At 43.8% G+C, this 14,345-nt stretch overlaps 1 protein-coding gene across 4 annotated transcripts in view; it reads left to right on the forward strand.

Annotated features, from left to right (window-relative positions):
- TTBK2 (tau tubulin kinase 2) overlaps positions 1–14,345 on the forward strand; it is a 74,775-nt gene that overhangs the window by 20,759 nt on the left and 39,671 nt on the right. For 3 of the 4 annotated variants that reach the window (XM_048484133.1, XM_048484136.1, XM_048484135.1), the window contains exons 6-9: positions 657–761; positions 5,691–5,756; positions 12,146–12,238; positions 13,605–13,730. In XM_048484133.1, the coding sequence (XP_048340090.1) occupies positions 657–761; positions 5,691–5,756; positions 12,146–12,238; positions 13,605–13,730 (390 nt within the window). Of the gene's footprint in view, positions 1–656; positions 762–5,690; positions 5,757–7,137; positions 7,189–12,145; positions 12,239–13,604; positions 13,731–14,345 lie in introns of those variants that run through there. The other variant, XM_048484137.1, reaches the window with a different exon arrangement.

The following is a 14,345-nucleotide window of genomic DNA, read 5'->3' on the forward strand; positions in this document are numbered from 1 at the left end:
CCCAACAGTTATTTAGCATAATATTTTAACTGTATTATTACCACAGCAAAAATTGCAGCTCACTTTTTAAATAACCAATTAATAGGCAGATTTCCATCTTAGATTAGGTACATTTTAATAATGCTACTCATTTTGGTTTGGTACAACATTTTGTTTTGCTGAGCTGCATGTTCTGCAGCGGAATTTGATACTTCTTTGTTGTGTTTTTAAGACTGAGTTCTTCATAGCTGTTATGTATTTTGTATGTGCTGAGACAATTTGATCCAGGATCATCCAGTATCTGGTGTCAGGAAGAAACTTAACATTCTTATTTAAGTAAGACATTATTTGCTATAAAATTCTACATTTCTTTTTTTAAAAAGGCATGCAGAAGGAAATTCATTAAATCTATGTAGATAAACATATCTTATTATATACCAAAGTACTGATTTCCTTGATTTGTCAAATGCAATCTAAACCCAAGAATGTGGATATGTACAAAATCTCTGAATGGTAAATAAAGGACTCTTTCCTCCTTTGGTTGTACAGTATGAAATATATTTGATTTTTTTTTTGTTCTAGCAGTTGCAAACAATATGAAATAAAGACTCACATCTAGTAGATATCTTATATGCTATAAGAGATAAAAGTAATTTTCGTTTCTTTTTTTCTTCTAGTCCAACTTTGCTATGGGTCGTTTTCCTAGCACTTGGAGAAAGTGTTACATGTTGGATTTTGGCTTGGCACGCCAGTTTACAAATTCATGTGGGGATGTCAGACCAGTAAGAAACTCTATTAAATTCTTTAAATGAAGAACATTTTAATTTGATGTACTGAACTACCCCTTAGAACGTTTTCTGGCCTTAACTGCTTCATCTGTGTTTGATTCAGCTCTTTTACAGAGATGCTTATATGATCCCAGTAATTACTGTTAAGGAATAAGGGTTGGGTGTAATTATGTTTCTAATTTTGTCCTGAGCTATTGACATATTCCGTGACCTTGAACAATGTTGTATGTTTTGGTGCATCAGCTGGCCTATCCAGATGGAAAACAGCTAACTTCCAATACTGGATTCTATAGTTGGAAATTTACCTGACTTAAAAAATAAATAAGTTTGGGGAAGGAATAACTTTAGTATAAAGAACTATATTATTTCAGAGTCATATTGTTTCACTCATTAATGAAAAACTTCATTGCAGTCTGTTTAGTATAGCTCTATTCAGGAAAATACAGACTAGAAAAAGATTGTGTAAATATACAGGATCAACATATTAGATGATCTGTTTGGACAGGAAATGATGTGGATATTTGAACATGTTTGGTAGAAATATTATAGAGCTTTCTTTAAGGCTCTCTTACATGATCAGATGTACCTAATCTTGATTCAGAAGTTGTGATCTGGGGTACTTTATCTAGACCAAACTAGACTTTATGGGATAGCTAATGTTCAGTATCTGTTTCTTCATGAAGTTTATGAAAAATGTTAACAGTCATTTTGTATATTTTCATCTTGTGGCAGACCTATATTTTCTAACCTTTTGCATATTTAAAATATTTTACCTCACCTTTTGATCATGAAGGTTACAATTTACCAAACAAACAAACAGCACAATAGGAAATACCACATATTTTTGCGTTAATCATAGATTAGTGTTTCTCTACTTATAGCCATTTCTACAGGTTAAGGGATAAGAACCTTGTACTGCTGAAGGCTTTCATGGCTGTAATCAACTGGCTGTTGTTGGTTTTCCAGGTTGTTTGGCTATGGTCTCGTAGTTTTTGCTCCTAACATTTTGCCCACATCTATGGATGGCATCTTCAAAGACATGTCACAATAGATATGTTTCCGTCCATGACACTGTGAAGAGTGATTGTGTGGTGGGATGTATATTTTCTCCATGTCACAGGGGGGTGAGGCACATTTGTACGTGTCTGGGTAGAGTTCATTTGCAATTATATTGCTGTTGCAATAGCAATAGCTTTTAAAAAGTTTTTCATGATGTACAGTTACTGATGCCAAACTCTTGGTTACACTATATTGTTGAAGGCTTTCACAGCCGGAATCACTGGGGTGCTGTGTGGTTTCCGGGCTGTATGGCCATGTTCTAGCAGCATTCTCTCCTGATGTTTCGCCTGCATCTGTGGCTGGCATCTTCAGAGGATCTTGGTTACACTACTGCCCTATGGCTGATTTGCTATGATAGAAGATGCACTCCCAGTTTCTGAAAACTCACTGTGTTTTCTTTGCTCACTCCTGTAGCATGGTAGGGATTTTTCACACATGGGACCTGTTCAAATACTGCAAATAGATCATTCTCTACTCTGTTTTTGGAAGTAGTTATTTTTCATTGACCAGTCTGGGTAGATTGTAAACCAGGGGAATAGCTAGGGTGAACAAATGTGGCAGGTGATCTGGGTACTTATTTCGTTAAGTGAGAAACTGTGTCTGAAGGCTGGTTGTGGGAAATGAGAACAGTCAGAAACAGGTTGCATCTTATACACTGTTGCATCTTATACAAATCTACAAGAACATATAGCTTGTACAAACAAGTTCTGGTAGAAGGTGGAATTTTTGGACGATAGTGCTATTACCACTTCAAAGAAAGGAATTGTTCTAATCTGAATACTGTCTTTTTCCTAATGGAGAAGCAAGTTCAGCTATTTGCTTGAGGTTGAGAAGTGAATTTTGTTAAGCAGAAATATCTTCAAAGCTACTTGTTTTGCTCTTCACAGACTTTGACTACAGATTTCAGTTTGTGAGGGAATTGTAAAAGCATTTCCCAATGTGTTCCTGATAGTCTTCATATTCTTACATATTTTATCTCTAAATTATTATAGACTATTAGAGGCTTTTTATCGCTATTGCGCTATCTTAATTTAAATTTGTGGTTCGGTTTTTCTACCATATCACTTGGGACAGCTACCACACTTCAGTAATTTTTTTTAATTTAGAAGAAGCAAAGATGGCTTTGAATGGAGCTTCAGGATTTTTCCATTATGCTATTAGTGTTTTGCATAGAAGCAACTGGAAGAATCTTTGATCAGAGCTATTGTGGGACTTGGAATGAAGCCACCCTCTTTTGGAGTGCTTTGTGCAGAGCATACAAGTTTTGTTCTCTCAGTGTTCAGTCCTGTGCACATTCTTAAGAAAAGAGTTGCCTTGCTGTGGGAATAAAAGAATAGTTAGCAATGCAAGTAATATGCTAAGCATTTGCAGAACATCGGATGGATTCAGCCAGGATTGCAGTATTTCTAGCTTATCTTTTAAAAGGAAAGTCTCTAAATGGAGTGATTGCCTAAACTGTTAGGGATACTTAACAGAGTAGGATTTTTAGATGTGTGTATATTGCACCTAAAAATGTGAAGTATGAATGATCAACTGCTTGGTCGAGCCGTATTTGGCTGGGCTGGATAGCAGGCCTTTGAACTATTGCCATAGGGGAAAGGTCACCTTCAGATCTGACTCCCAATTTTCTGCTCCTTTCGAAGAACTGCTAGTAGAGGACTCTCTTTCAAAAAGCTGGACCTTTCTTAAGACCTTTGGTTTCAAAGAGTAAGACAAAATTTCACTTGACTGCAACTGTTGTTCATTGAGTGTCTTCTGTGCAGGCATGCATGGGATTGCACAGATGCAGGGTGGCTATAGAGAACTGACCACAACCCTTCTAGAAGTTTTTAAGGGCTTGAAGCACTCTCCCCTCTGGAGCTGAGAGTAGGCTGGTTACCCACTCACATGAGAAGAGGTGGGGAGAGCACTCCTCCCAAGACCATCATTATAAGACACAGTATCCCACAACATGGATGGCTGCATGGCTGCACAGAAGATTCTCAATGGAACAACAGTTAAATAGAGTTGCTTACCTGTAACTGCTGTTCATTGATGTCTTTGATGCAGACACACATTGAACTGCACCTGTGCACAGGCCTGCTGACCAGAAGATTTTTCTTAGCTCCCCATCTAGGAAGGGGGTGTCCCTCCCATCCTGTTCAGAAACACAGGAGATTTTCCTGCCCTCAGTTACATGTACCAGATGGGGGTGTCCCCTCCACCCTCAATTCCTTCTTTGTCTCTGAAGCCCTTAAAAAATTACAAGAGCTCACAGCAGGACAGGAGCGAGGGTATGTGTGTCTGCACTGAAGACCTCAATGAACACATGCTACTGGTGAGCAACTCTGTTTTCAATTTCAGTCTTCCGATACAGCCCACGTTGGGATTCTAGTAAGTTTGATTTACTTGGAAGTTGGGGGATGCTCTCACTGGTAGAGGGAGTCAGATGGATCTCCCTGGTGAGGAGGTTCTGATGTTTTGAAGCCATGGCAGAGAAGGCCCTTTCTCTTGTTACCACCTGTGTATTCCCAGATAGCAAAGGCAATCAAATCAGGGTCTCCAAGGATGAACAGAGTGATCCAGATAGGCATACATGGGAGAAGGCAGTCCTTAAGGGATATTGGTCCCAGGATAGCAGGGCTTTAGAGGTCAGTACCAGCACCTTGAATTAAACCCACAAACAAATTGGGAGCTAATGTAGGTAAAACAAAGTGATATCATCTCTATGACTTATTCTAGTCCACACTCTGACTGCAGCATTCTGTACAAACTGTAGCTTTGCAGTAATCTATTCTAGATGTTACCACAGCATGCACCAGAGTGGCAAGATCCGTTGTGCCCAGAAAGGGCCATAGCTGGCTGACCAGCTGAAGCTGCTGAAAGGCACTCCTAGTTATCACTGTTAGCTGCTTATCCACCAGAAGGCTCACACCCACCAGCTACAAACCTACTCCATCCAGAACAGGATAACCCATATCCCAGGTCAGACTTTTCTCCCATCAGTAGCCCATTTGTTGGGATTACATTTCAGCTTGTTAGCCCTCATCCATTCCAAAACTGTTTCCAGACACCACAGTTTGCACGGACTCCCTGGGATCTGCTGATATGACAAGATGGATCAGAGTGCCATCTGCGTATTGGGGGCAGCTCAGCCCTAATTTCCAGATGCTCACTCCCAGAAACTTTGCATAGATGTTGAAAAAATAGGGGACAAGATGGAACCTTGGAGAATCCCATAGGCCAAAGACCAAGGGGTAGAGTAGCAGCCCCCCAGCACCATACTCTGAAACCTCGAGGTTGGACTGGAATTGCCATGGACAATGCCTCCCTATCTCAGAAGGCCATCCAAAAGGATACCATGATTGAGAGTGTGATAAATTGCTAGTAGTAGTAATGTTAAATAATAGTTGCGCTAAGGAATTTTCCTAGACAGTGTGTGTGTTGATTATTTGATATAATAATGATTTATTGTACAATCTTGGTGTTTTAAAAAATAAAAATACTTTGATGGTGGTGTTAAGGTACTAATGGAAAATGGCAATCAAAGTCGTATTGGCTTCTAGGCAAAAAAAAAACAGAAGATCAAATAATAAATGGTTGCCTGGGCATAGATATCCTGGTAGAATGTAATCTGGTTAATTAGGCAATGACTATGAACTTCTCAGGGAATTATGTACAAGGCATACTTGTCTCCTTTCTGTGTCCACAAGTTACATTTAAAATACTTTACTGACTATATTACAGCAATAGTATAGAAGGCTAAAGAGGTCACAATTCTTGGTAGAAGAGTCTGAAACTGTGGTCCTGTGTTATTCTGATATGTATGTCATACTCCTTAATATTGAAAATGTTGTATTTTTCTCCCCCTGTGTACGCTTATAGCCCCGGGCTGTTGCTGGTTTTAGAGGAACAGTGCGGTATGCATCGGTCAATGCTCACAGGAACAGAGTGAGTATTACTCCAGTATCCTTCAGTACTTCAGTAATGTAGTAATTGACACCACTGATAATGTTGTTCTTATAATATATTTCTGCTTTTCCTTTTTCAGTAACTTGTACTTTAGAAATAGTGTGTCATGAAACATTTAAAATGTTAGCAAAGGAAACTATGTTACTTTAATCAGAGTGTTCTGGCTATAGAACTATACTCTGTTCCACAGAAAGGTCAAAATGTGGACAGTAGTGCTTCAGCAGAAGAGAGACAGTAGCATGCTACCGCCATTAAAAATTAGTCCCTTGGTGTTTGGGGTGGAGGGAGGATTGGAGAGGCCTTGGGAGGGCTGGAGGAGGAGCCTGGCAATGGAGTTAGAAGGCAGTCTCTTATTAATCAGCTCGGATTTTTCTGCTTCTGCCTACATTAGGAGACTTTTTCTCCTCCAGAGACAAGGTTAGAATGTGCCCTTCTATCCTCATTGTGCAAAGAGCTGATGTGGTGCTGCCCAACTACTTTCCAAACCATCCGCCATTCATTCCTGCAGTTGGTCTCTAGGGCCAGTCGGGATGCTGCCTCTTAGTAGTTCCTTAGGGCGTTGCTGCCCTGGGTGCTTTGCCATCTTGTGTGTGACAAGGAGCAGAGGGCCTTGACCGTGCGCTGTTTCCTTCTCTTCCTGCTGCAGTTCTTGCTCTGCTTGTGAGCAGAATGCAATCTCTGGTTGTTGCCGCCACCCCTTACCTACCTTGCTAAGCAAAGTGACCATTAAAACTGCCAGCTAAGCTCAGTCTTCCCGGCGCAACCTCTCTGTACAGCAAACAAACCCCTTCCAGGGGGCCAAAAATGAGTGCAGCTGATAGACTGATTCCTACTCCCTTGGAATCCTAACCCCTGATCCATCCACAAGCTGCCTGCTCAGAGAACTGGGATCGCCAGTTTATTTTTAAAATGTTCTGAGCTTCAGCTTCCATTGGTGACTGTGTGCATTCAAATGCTAATGCTTGAAAAGGAAAAAAGAGGGGGAAAGGGGTGGGGAATAGCTCCCCCTCTTTTCTTATTAAACACCAACAATATGTGCAGTGAGGCATCTGGATCCTACAGGATTTATGGGCTTTTCCTTGGATTTCATGCAAGCAAGTATCTTTGGGACTTCCATTGTCTCAGCCCTCCTCCCCTCCCCCTGGGCTAATAATAGGAGCCTCTGAAATTGAATATATGCTGATCCCTGAAAAACTTCAGATGAGTTGACCCTTGCTGTTTGGGGTGGGGGGGCGAGGGTTGGAGGAGGAGGAAGTGGATGAATTCACAATTCCACTTAGATCTTTTGCTGGGATGGAGTATAATTCTATAGTTGGTTTTTGTTTAAATAATTGTATTACTGTTTTAATCTCATCCCTAGATGGTTAACACTGGGAAAATGAATAATTGAGTGGTATAGGCTGCCCGGGGGGTAAGTGCCTTTGTCAGAAGGGTGGGGGTATAAAATACTTTGTCAGAAGGGTGGGGGTATAAAATAAATGTATCAGGCTAACCTTATCTCCTTTTTTGACAAAGTTACTACCTGGTTGAATCAATGGAATGCTGTGGACATAGCTTACCTTGACTTTCGTAATGCTTTTGATAAGGTTCTACATGTTGACAAGTTGGTAAAATGTGGTTTGGATCCATACCCAGTTTTAATGGGACAGGGTAAGTATAGCGGTAGGCGGCTGCCTTATGAGAGAAGATGGACGAGATATGGGTATGCTCGTTCGCCTTCTGACCTCCGACCTATCCCAAGAAACGAAGGTGGTCGGGTTCAGGGACACCCCGCTTTGTCTCTGGTGTTGATCAATGCCAGGTCCATTAACAATAAAACAGCAATACTTCGCGATTTCCTAGGAAGTCAGCGAATGGACCTGGCTTGCATCATCGAAACCTGGGTGCGTGAAGGGGAAACAGTCGCCTTATGTGAGGTCTCACCACCAGGTTTCGTGTGTCTCCACCAGTCACAAAAACAGGGCCGGGGGGCGGTGTGGCGATGTTCATCCGTGATTCCATCCCCTTCAGGGCTATCCCGGTCCCGGAGATCATTGGTATGGAGTGTGTCGGTCTAGAGTGGTTGGCTTTGGAGAGGTTGGCCGTCCTCTTGGTGTACCGGTCGCCTAGCGCACCGGGGGACGGTCTGCTGCGGCTGCTGGAGGTGGTGGCTGACTGGGCCCTGAGGTTCCCCAGACTTATTGTCTTGGGAGATTTCAATGTCCATGTCGACACCGCCTCTTGTACGGTAGCTGCGGACCTAGTGTCATCCATGGCGACGCTGGGCCTCTCCTTATTAAGTTCTGGCCCCACTCATGAGGCTGGTCACACGCTGGACCTGGTCTTCGGGTCAGGAATTAATATGGTCGTATCCTCTATTGATAGAGTGCCATGGTCTGACCATTATGCCCTGAAGGTTCAGATGGACTTGCCGCGCCTCCCCTGTCTAGGCGACGGACTGATTTATGTCCGCCCGCGGAGACTTATGGATCCACTTGGATTCCTGAATGCTCTGCAGGACCCTGAACCCGCCAGCACACTTGATGAGCAGGTGTACCACTGGAATGCCTGGCTTTCCGATGCCATCGAGGTTGTTGCCCCCCGGCGTCCTCTGTGCCCCCGTTCTCGGTTAGCTCTGTGGTACACCGAGGAGCTACGCCATATGAAATGGGAGCTCAGACGGCTAGAGCGAGTGTGGAAGAAATCTCGTGACGGAGCTGCGCGAGCATCTTATAGGACGTTTACGAAGGCCTATGAGATGGCGACGAAAGAGGTGAAGAGAATCTTCTTCTCCTCTTCTCTCACGTCTGCTAGTTCTCGCCCGGCACAATTGTTTCGTTTGATTCGGTCTTTGACCTCACTACCTGGAGGTTCTGCAAATTCTCAATTGGCTATTGACTGTGAGGCATTTATGAGCTTTTTTGCGGATAAAGTTGCGTCGCTCCGCCAAGACCTTCCTGCTACAATTAGCGAACTATAGGCTCCCTTGCCGTCTTCTGGCCCTTGTTTGGCCCAGTTTTCTCTGCTCTCTGAAGCCAGTGTTGACAGGGTCCTGGCTGCTGTTAGACCTACTACCTGTCCTCTGGATCCGTGCCCCTCCTGGCTTATCAAAGCTTGCCAGGGGGAGTTACGACCCCACCTGTTGAAGATCATCAATGGCTCCCTTGAGCAAGGAGTCTTTCTGGGTGGGTTGAAGGAGGCAGTGGTCCGCCCACTCTTGAAAAGACCATCGTTAGATCCTGGAGATCTGGCCAATTACCGACCCATTTCGAATCTTCCATTTCTGGGGAAGGTAATTGAGAGAGTGGTGTTGGAGCAGCTTCAGGGCTTCCTGGAGGACACACGGGCTTTTGATCCCTTCCAATCCGGCTTCCGTGCTGGGCATAGTACGGAGACTGTCCTTGTGGCTGTCACAGATACGCTATGCATACAACTTGACCGAGGTGGATCGGCGTTGCTGGTATTATTAGATCTTACCGCAGCGTTTGATATGGTAGATCACGACCTTTTGACCCACCGCCTGGCCGCTTCCGGGGTGCGGGGCACTGTCCTTCAGTGGATTGTCTCATTTCTCTGGGATCGGAGTCAGCAAGTGTGGTGCGGGGATCGAGCCTCCCGAAGGTGCCCGCTTCATTGCGGTGTGCCCCAGGGAGCTCTGTTATCCCCGCTATTGTTTAACATCTATATGCGCCCCCTTGCTCAGTTGGTGCGGAGCTTTGGGCTGATCTGTCACCAGTATGCTGATGACACTCAGCTCATTCTGTCGATGGAGGGGGGGGCAGTCGTCGCCCCTGCAGCTCTACAGCATTGTCTGGAGTCGGTTGCTGGATGGTTGCAACAGAGCAGGTTAAAACTGAATCCATCGAAGATGGAGATCCTTTGGCTGGGCCGCAGGGGGGGAGATAGGAGATTTTCAGCCGCCGGAGTGGGAGGGGACTGTATTGGCACCGGCCTCCTCCGTCCGCAGTCTTGGGGTCCCCCTGGATTCGTCTCTTTCAATGGAGACCCAGGTGGCCCACACAACCCGGGCTGCGTTTTTCCATCTTCGACAAGCCCAGCGGTTGACCCCTTTCCTCTCCCAGGCAGACCTTGCCACTGTGATCCATGCAACGGTCACCTCTAGGTTAGACTATTGTAACTCGCTCTACGTGGGCCTCCCCTTACGTCTGCTCCGGAAGCTGAAACTGGTTCAGCATACGGCGGCACGTGTTCTCACAGGTGGTGCCTTCAGAGAACACATTCAACCTGTGTTGCGCCGCTTGCATTGGCTCCCAGTTGAGTTCCGAATCATTCATAAGGTATGGGTGCTTACCTTTAAGGCCTTACGCGGCCTGGGACCTTCGTACCTTCGGGACCGTCTTACCCCATATGTCCCTGCACTGCCTCTACGTTCATCAGAGGCCAATTTGCTGGTGGTCCCTGGCCCCTCGATGATGTGGCTGGCCTCTACCCAGGCCAGGGCCTTTACAGCTCTGGCCCCGGCCTGGTGGAACACCTTATCACCATCTATCCGGGCCCTGCGGGATCTTGGAGAGTTCCGCAGGGCCTGTCAGACCGAATTGTTCCACTGGGCCTTTGGGGGGGCCGGCCGCTGATGAGTGCTCCTTCCCCCTCTTCTCTTCCCCTTTTACACTCTGGGTCTTAATACTTATGGGGGCCCTTCGCTCTCTTATCTTGTTTTCTTCCAGGGTGGGTTTATGAAGTTTTATGCTGGACGCCAATGTAATTTTGTTAATTTATTGTTTTAATGGGGTTTTAATGTAATTGTTGTTTTATTGTGTTGTTCACTGCCCAGAGCCCTTCGGGGGAGGGGCAGTATATAAAATTAATTAATTATAAATAAATAAATCCTGTTACTGTTGGATTTTTAACTGGTTGACAGCTAGCACCCAGGGAACGATTTCCCACTGGCGATTAATCCTGGGATAGTCACCCAAAATATCCAGGTTTTCTCGCGATCTACCCACTGCCGAACCACAGAACTCAGATCAGTCCCATTTCTGGTGTCCCCCGCCCCCTTATCATGGGATTTCCCTGGACCTGCTTGTATATCCACCTTTTTGAAAAAAACACTCCAATGGGAGCTAATAGGAGATGGGGGTACACATTTGGGGATCCATAACTTTGGCTCCCATGAACCAAACTTCACCAAACCTGGGTGGTATCATCAGGAGAGACTCCTAAAAATACTCTGAAATGTTGGTGCTGCTAGCTTAACAATTGCACCCCTGACAGCAGGCACCCCCCCACCCCCCCACCCCGTTATGGGCAGGCCTAGATGTCTTCACTAGAAACATGCTGCAGTGAGGATGTTGGAACCTGGATGAAAAAGTGCCGATTCTTTTGAAACTTGGTTGTATCTAGATTAAATTTTCAGTGGGAATTTGGCCAAAGAGTGCTTGTTAATAGTTCCTCATCCTCTGACAAATGAGTGCCTCAGAGGTCTGTCCTGGGCCCTGTGTTTTAGATTATTTGTATGAAGGAATAGAGGGGATAGCCATTAAAATTTGCAGATGATACTAAATTGGGAGGGGTTAGGATATGAAGTAGAATTCAGAGTCAAGATACATGATGATCCTGACAGACTGGAAAAATGGGCTAAAACTAACAAAATGAATTTCAACTGAGGTAAAATTCTACATTTAGGTAGGAAAAATAAAATGCATAATTTATAGGATAAGAGAGACTTGTTTTGGCAGTAGTATGTGTGAAAAGCATCAAGGAGTTGGGCAGCCCCATCCAAGCAGTGAGGCGGTGGTGCTGCAATTGTGCTGCCCTGCTGTTTCCAGAGAGGCTTCCCAACGCCGCAGGGAGGCTTGCAAACAAAACAGCCTCCCTTCTGCTGAGAAGCCTGTATGGGGTTGAATGGACTTGCTCGACCCAAAAGTGTTGTGCAGGTCCAGCTTCCCTGTTGCCAGCCTAAACCAACGAATGGCCAGGAGGAAGCTGACTAATGTCAGCTCCTCTCCCAGCCATGCCCCCTGACTGCCCCTGCTTCGGCAGTGGCAGGGGTGCTGGGATGCTGGCGCAGAGTCCCATCCCACATCCCAGCACCAAGGAAGGCTGGTGGTTGCTGCACACTGGTGATTTTGCCCCTCCGCCGGAGTAAGTGCCCCAGGAAAGGCATTTATACTGGCAGAAGCCTGTGCTGCTTCCACCCCCACCCCCCTTATTTAATATGAGCCTTTACAATTTAAAAATTGTATTGTAATAGTAAGATTTTGGATTCCATTGTCTATGGCATATTAAGGTAAATTTTACTCTGTTACACAACTTGTTATCTAGACATTAGAGTTTTGGCTGAGAAATTCCTGGGAAAATATGTTGAAGTAACAAGGAAACATAGAGTTTGACTACATGTCAACATTCAGTCTACTTTTTCCCTACAGGAGATGGGACGTCATGACGACCTCTGGTCCCTGTTTTACATGTTGGTGGAATTCGTGGTTGGACAACTGCCTTGGAGAAAAATTAAAGACAAGGTCTAATTAGAAATATTACCAATTGAGATGAACTGAGGGGAATGTGTTTGAATGCTTGAAAATTCCTCATGAGAATCATTTAGTTCAGAGCGTGTCACATCTGTTATTTAAAAATATTATATTTAGTGTATTATTTTAATCAAGTCACCTAGTACAGGGCTTCATTTCATTTGGCTAAGATTAATAATCCATGAGTTCATTGTTCAAGGATCTTTTGTGTGCAGAATTTTATACCTTGCTTCACTGGATCTATCAAATAGTTATTTTGAAAGTTTTATTAGATAAAATTAACTTAGATCTTGGCTGCAATATTTGGCAGAAATTTGGTGTTTTTAAAAGGCTTTTCGCAGACACTAGAGCTGTTTCTGCACGGGTGAGTAACAGTGTTATTATTTAAAACACCGATGTTTTCATCGCCCTAGGGATGGTGTTTTCACCGCCCCCTGGGGTGCTGTTTGCATGCCCACACTGCCCTCCAACCCCTGGAGGTCAGAAGGCAGTGTGGGCGTGTCTCTCAAGCCCTCCAGAGCAGCTCTGGATGGGAAGGTCAGTAGAGAGGCTGAACCGGAGATCTCCGGTTTGGCAGATCTTTGGGGCTGCTCGCACGCTACCATGTGAGCAGTCCCCGAGCCTCCACCAGCATAATTTATGCCAGTGGAGGTGCGTTTCTGCCACCGTGTGGAAACAGCCTCAGACAGGGAAGTGTAACTGAGATAATTTGTTTATTTAACAAATATACTTGATTAATTAAGCAAAGATGGGCATAAAACTTGCTACAAACCTTGGGTTCTAAGTGTGGAACTTCCCTCGAGTGGCTCTTCACCTACACTAGCTACTGGAGAAAGGTTCCACATTTAGTGTGCAGAGTTGTAGGATTTAAACCCATTTAAGACCAAGGCTAGTAGGCTGGATCCTGTGATACATTTTTTCCAGAAGCCCCTTTCCATTCCTAGAAGGTTGGTTCCTAAGACAATAGAGACTGTTTAGACTAATAGCCAATGCAGATCAGGAGCCTGCACCAAGGAGTGGAAAGAGTAGAGGAAATTGCATGTCTGGCACATCTGGAGCTTGCAGAAGAGTATTCTGCCCCCTTTCCCTTCCTCAGTAAAACCCTGTCCCACATGACTATTAGTTCACATGGATCCTTCAGCACTGGAAACTGGCTTTCCTAGGGTTGGAAGGAATTATTCCAGGAGAAGTTTCAGGAAAAATCCTCGATACTTATGTCAGCAAATCCAACTTGTTGAATAAAAGAATTACAAAGTCAGATCAGAGACATTATTATGCACTAGAGTGTAAGAGATGTAAATATTTATTATGAAAAAGGAAAATGTGGTTGGTAATTGTTGCTTCCTCTTGCTTATAGGAGCAAGTAGGCTCTATAAAAGAGAGGTATGACCACCGGTTGATGTTGAAGCACCTCCCTCAAGAATTTAATACATTTCTAGATCACATTTCTGTTTTAGATTATTTTACCAGACCTGATTATCAGGTAAGATTTTGTTTTAAATAATAATTTATAAATAGTCTGCCTGAATACTTCGTTATGTTGAATGTAGAGTTCCTCCTCTTTCTAACTCAAATTAAAAAGTTTACAGTTATTTTAGTATGTTTGGCAGGACTGAATATCATTCCTATTTAAGTGACAGGAATGGAAAATGCATTCAAGGTTTAACTTCCATGGAACTTCTGAAGTATAAAGTGTAATTTGTATTTTTCTAAAATACCCTTTCCAGGTTAATTGAAATTGCCATTTCAGATATTACTTTAATATCTAAAACTGGAAGCATGAAATCCTGCAGCTTGCCGACTCCTGTTTCTATTTCAGCACATTCTTGAAATATTTAAGTTTACATTTATATCTCTCTCCCAGCCAGTAGTTAAAGTTAATTAGTTTATGTTTGTTACCATTGCACCCTGATTCTTTTGTTCTGTCAGGTGTAAACAATTCCTTGGCAGCCTGATTAGGGCAATGTTTAAAGAAACATACAAATCTTAATAGCAACAGAAATTGATAAGTATAACGTGTTTCTCTTTTTCTATGCAATCTCTTTATGTGAAAACTCTGCCAAGGCATTTCTGTGGTGTTCTGTGTGACATGTGTTAT

Source organism: Sphaerodactylus townsendi, linkage group LG02, assembly GCF_021028975.2.
Source record: "Sphaerodactylus townsendi isolate TG3544 linkage group LG02, MPM_Stown_v2.3, whole genome shotgun sequence".
In the NCBI taxonomy this organism is placed as follows: domain Eukaryota; kingdom Metazoa; phylum Chordata; class Lepidosauria; order Squamata; family Sphaerodactylidae; genus Sphaerodactylus; species Sphaerodactylus townsendi.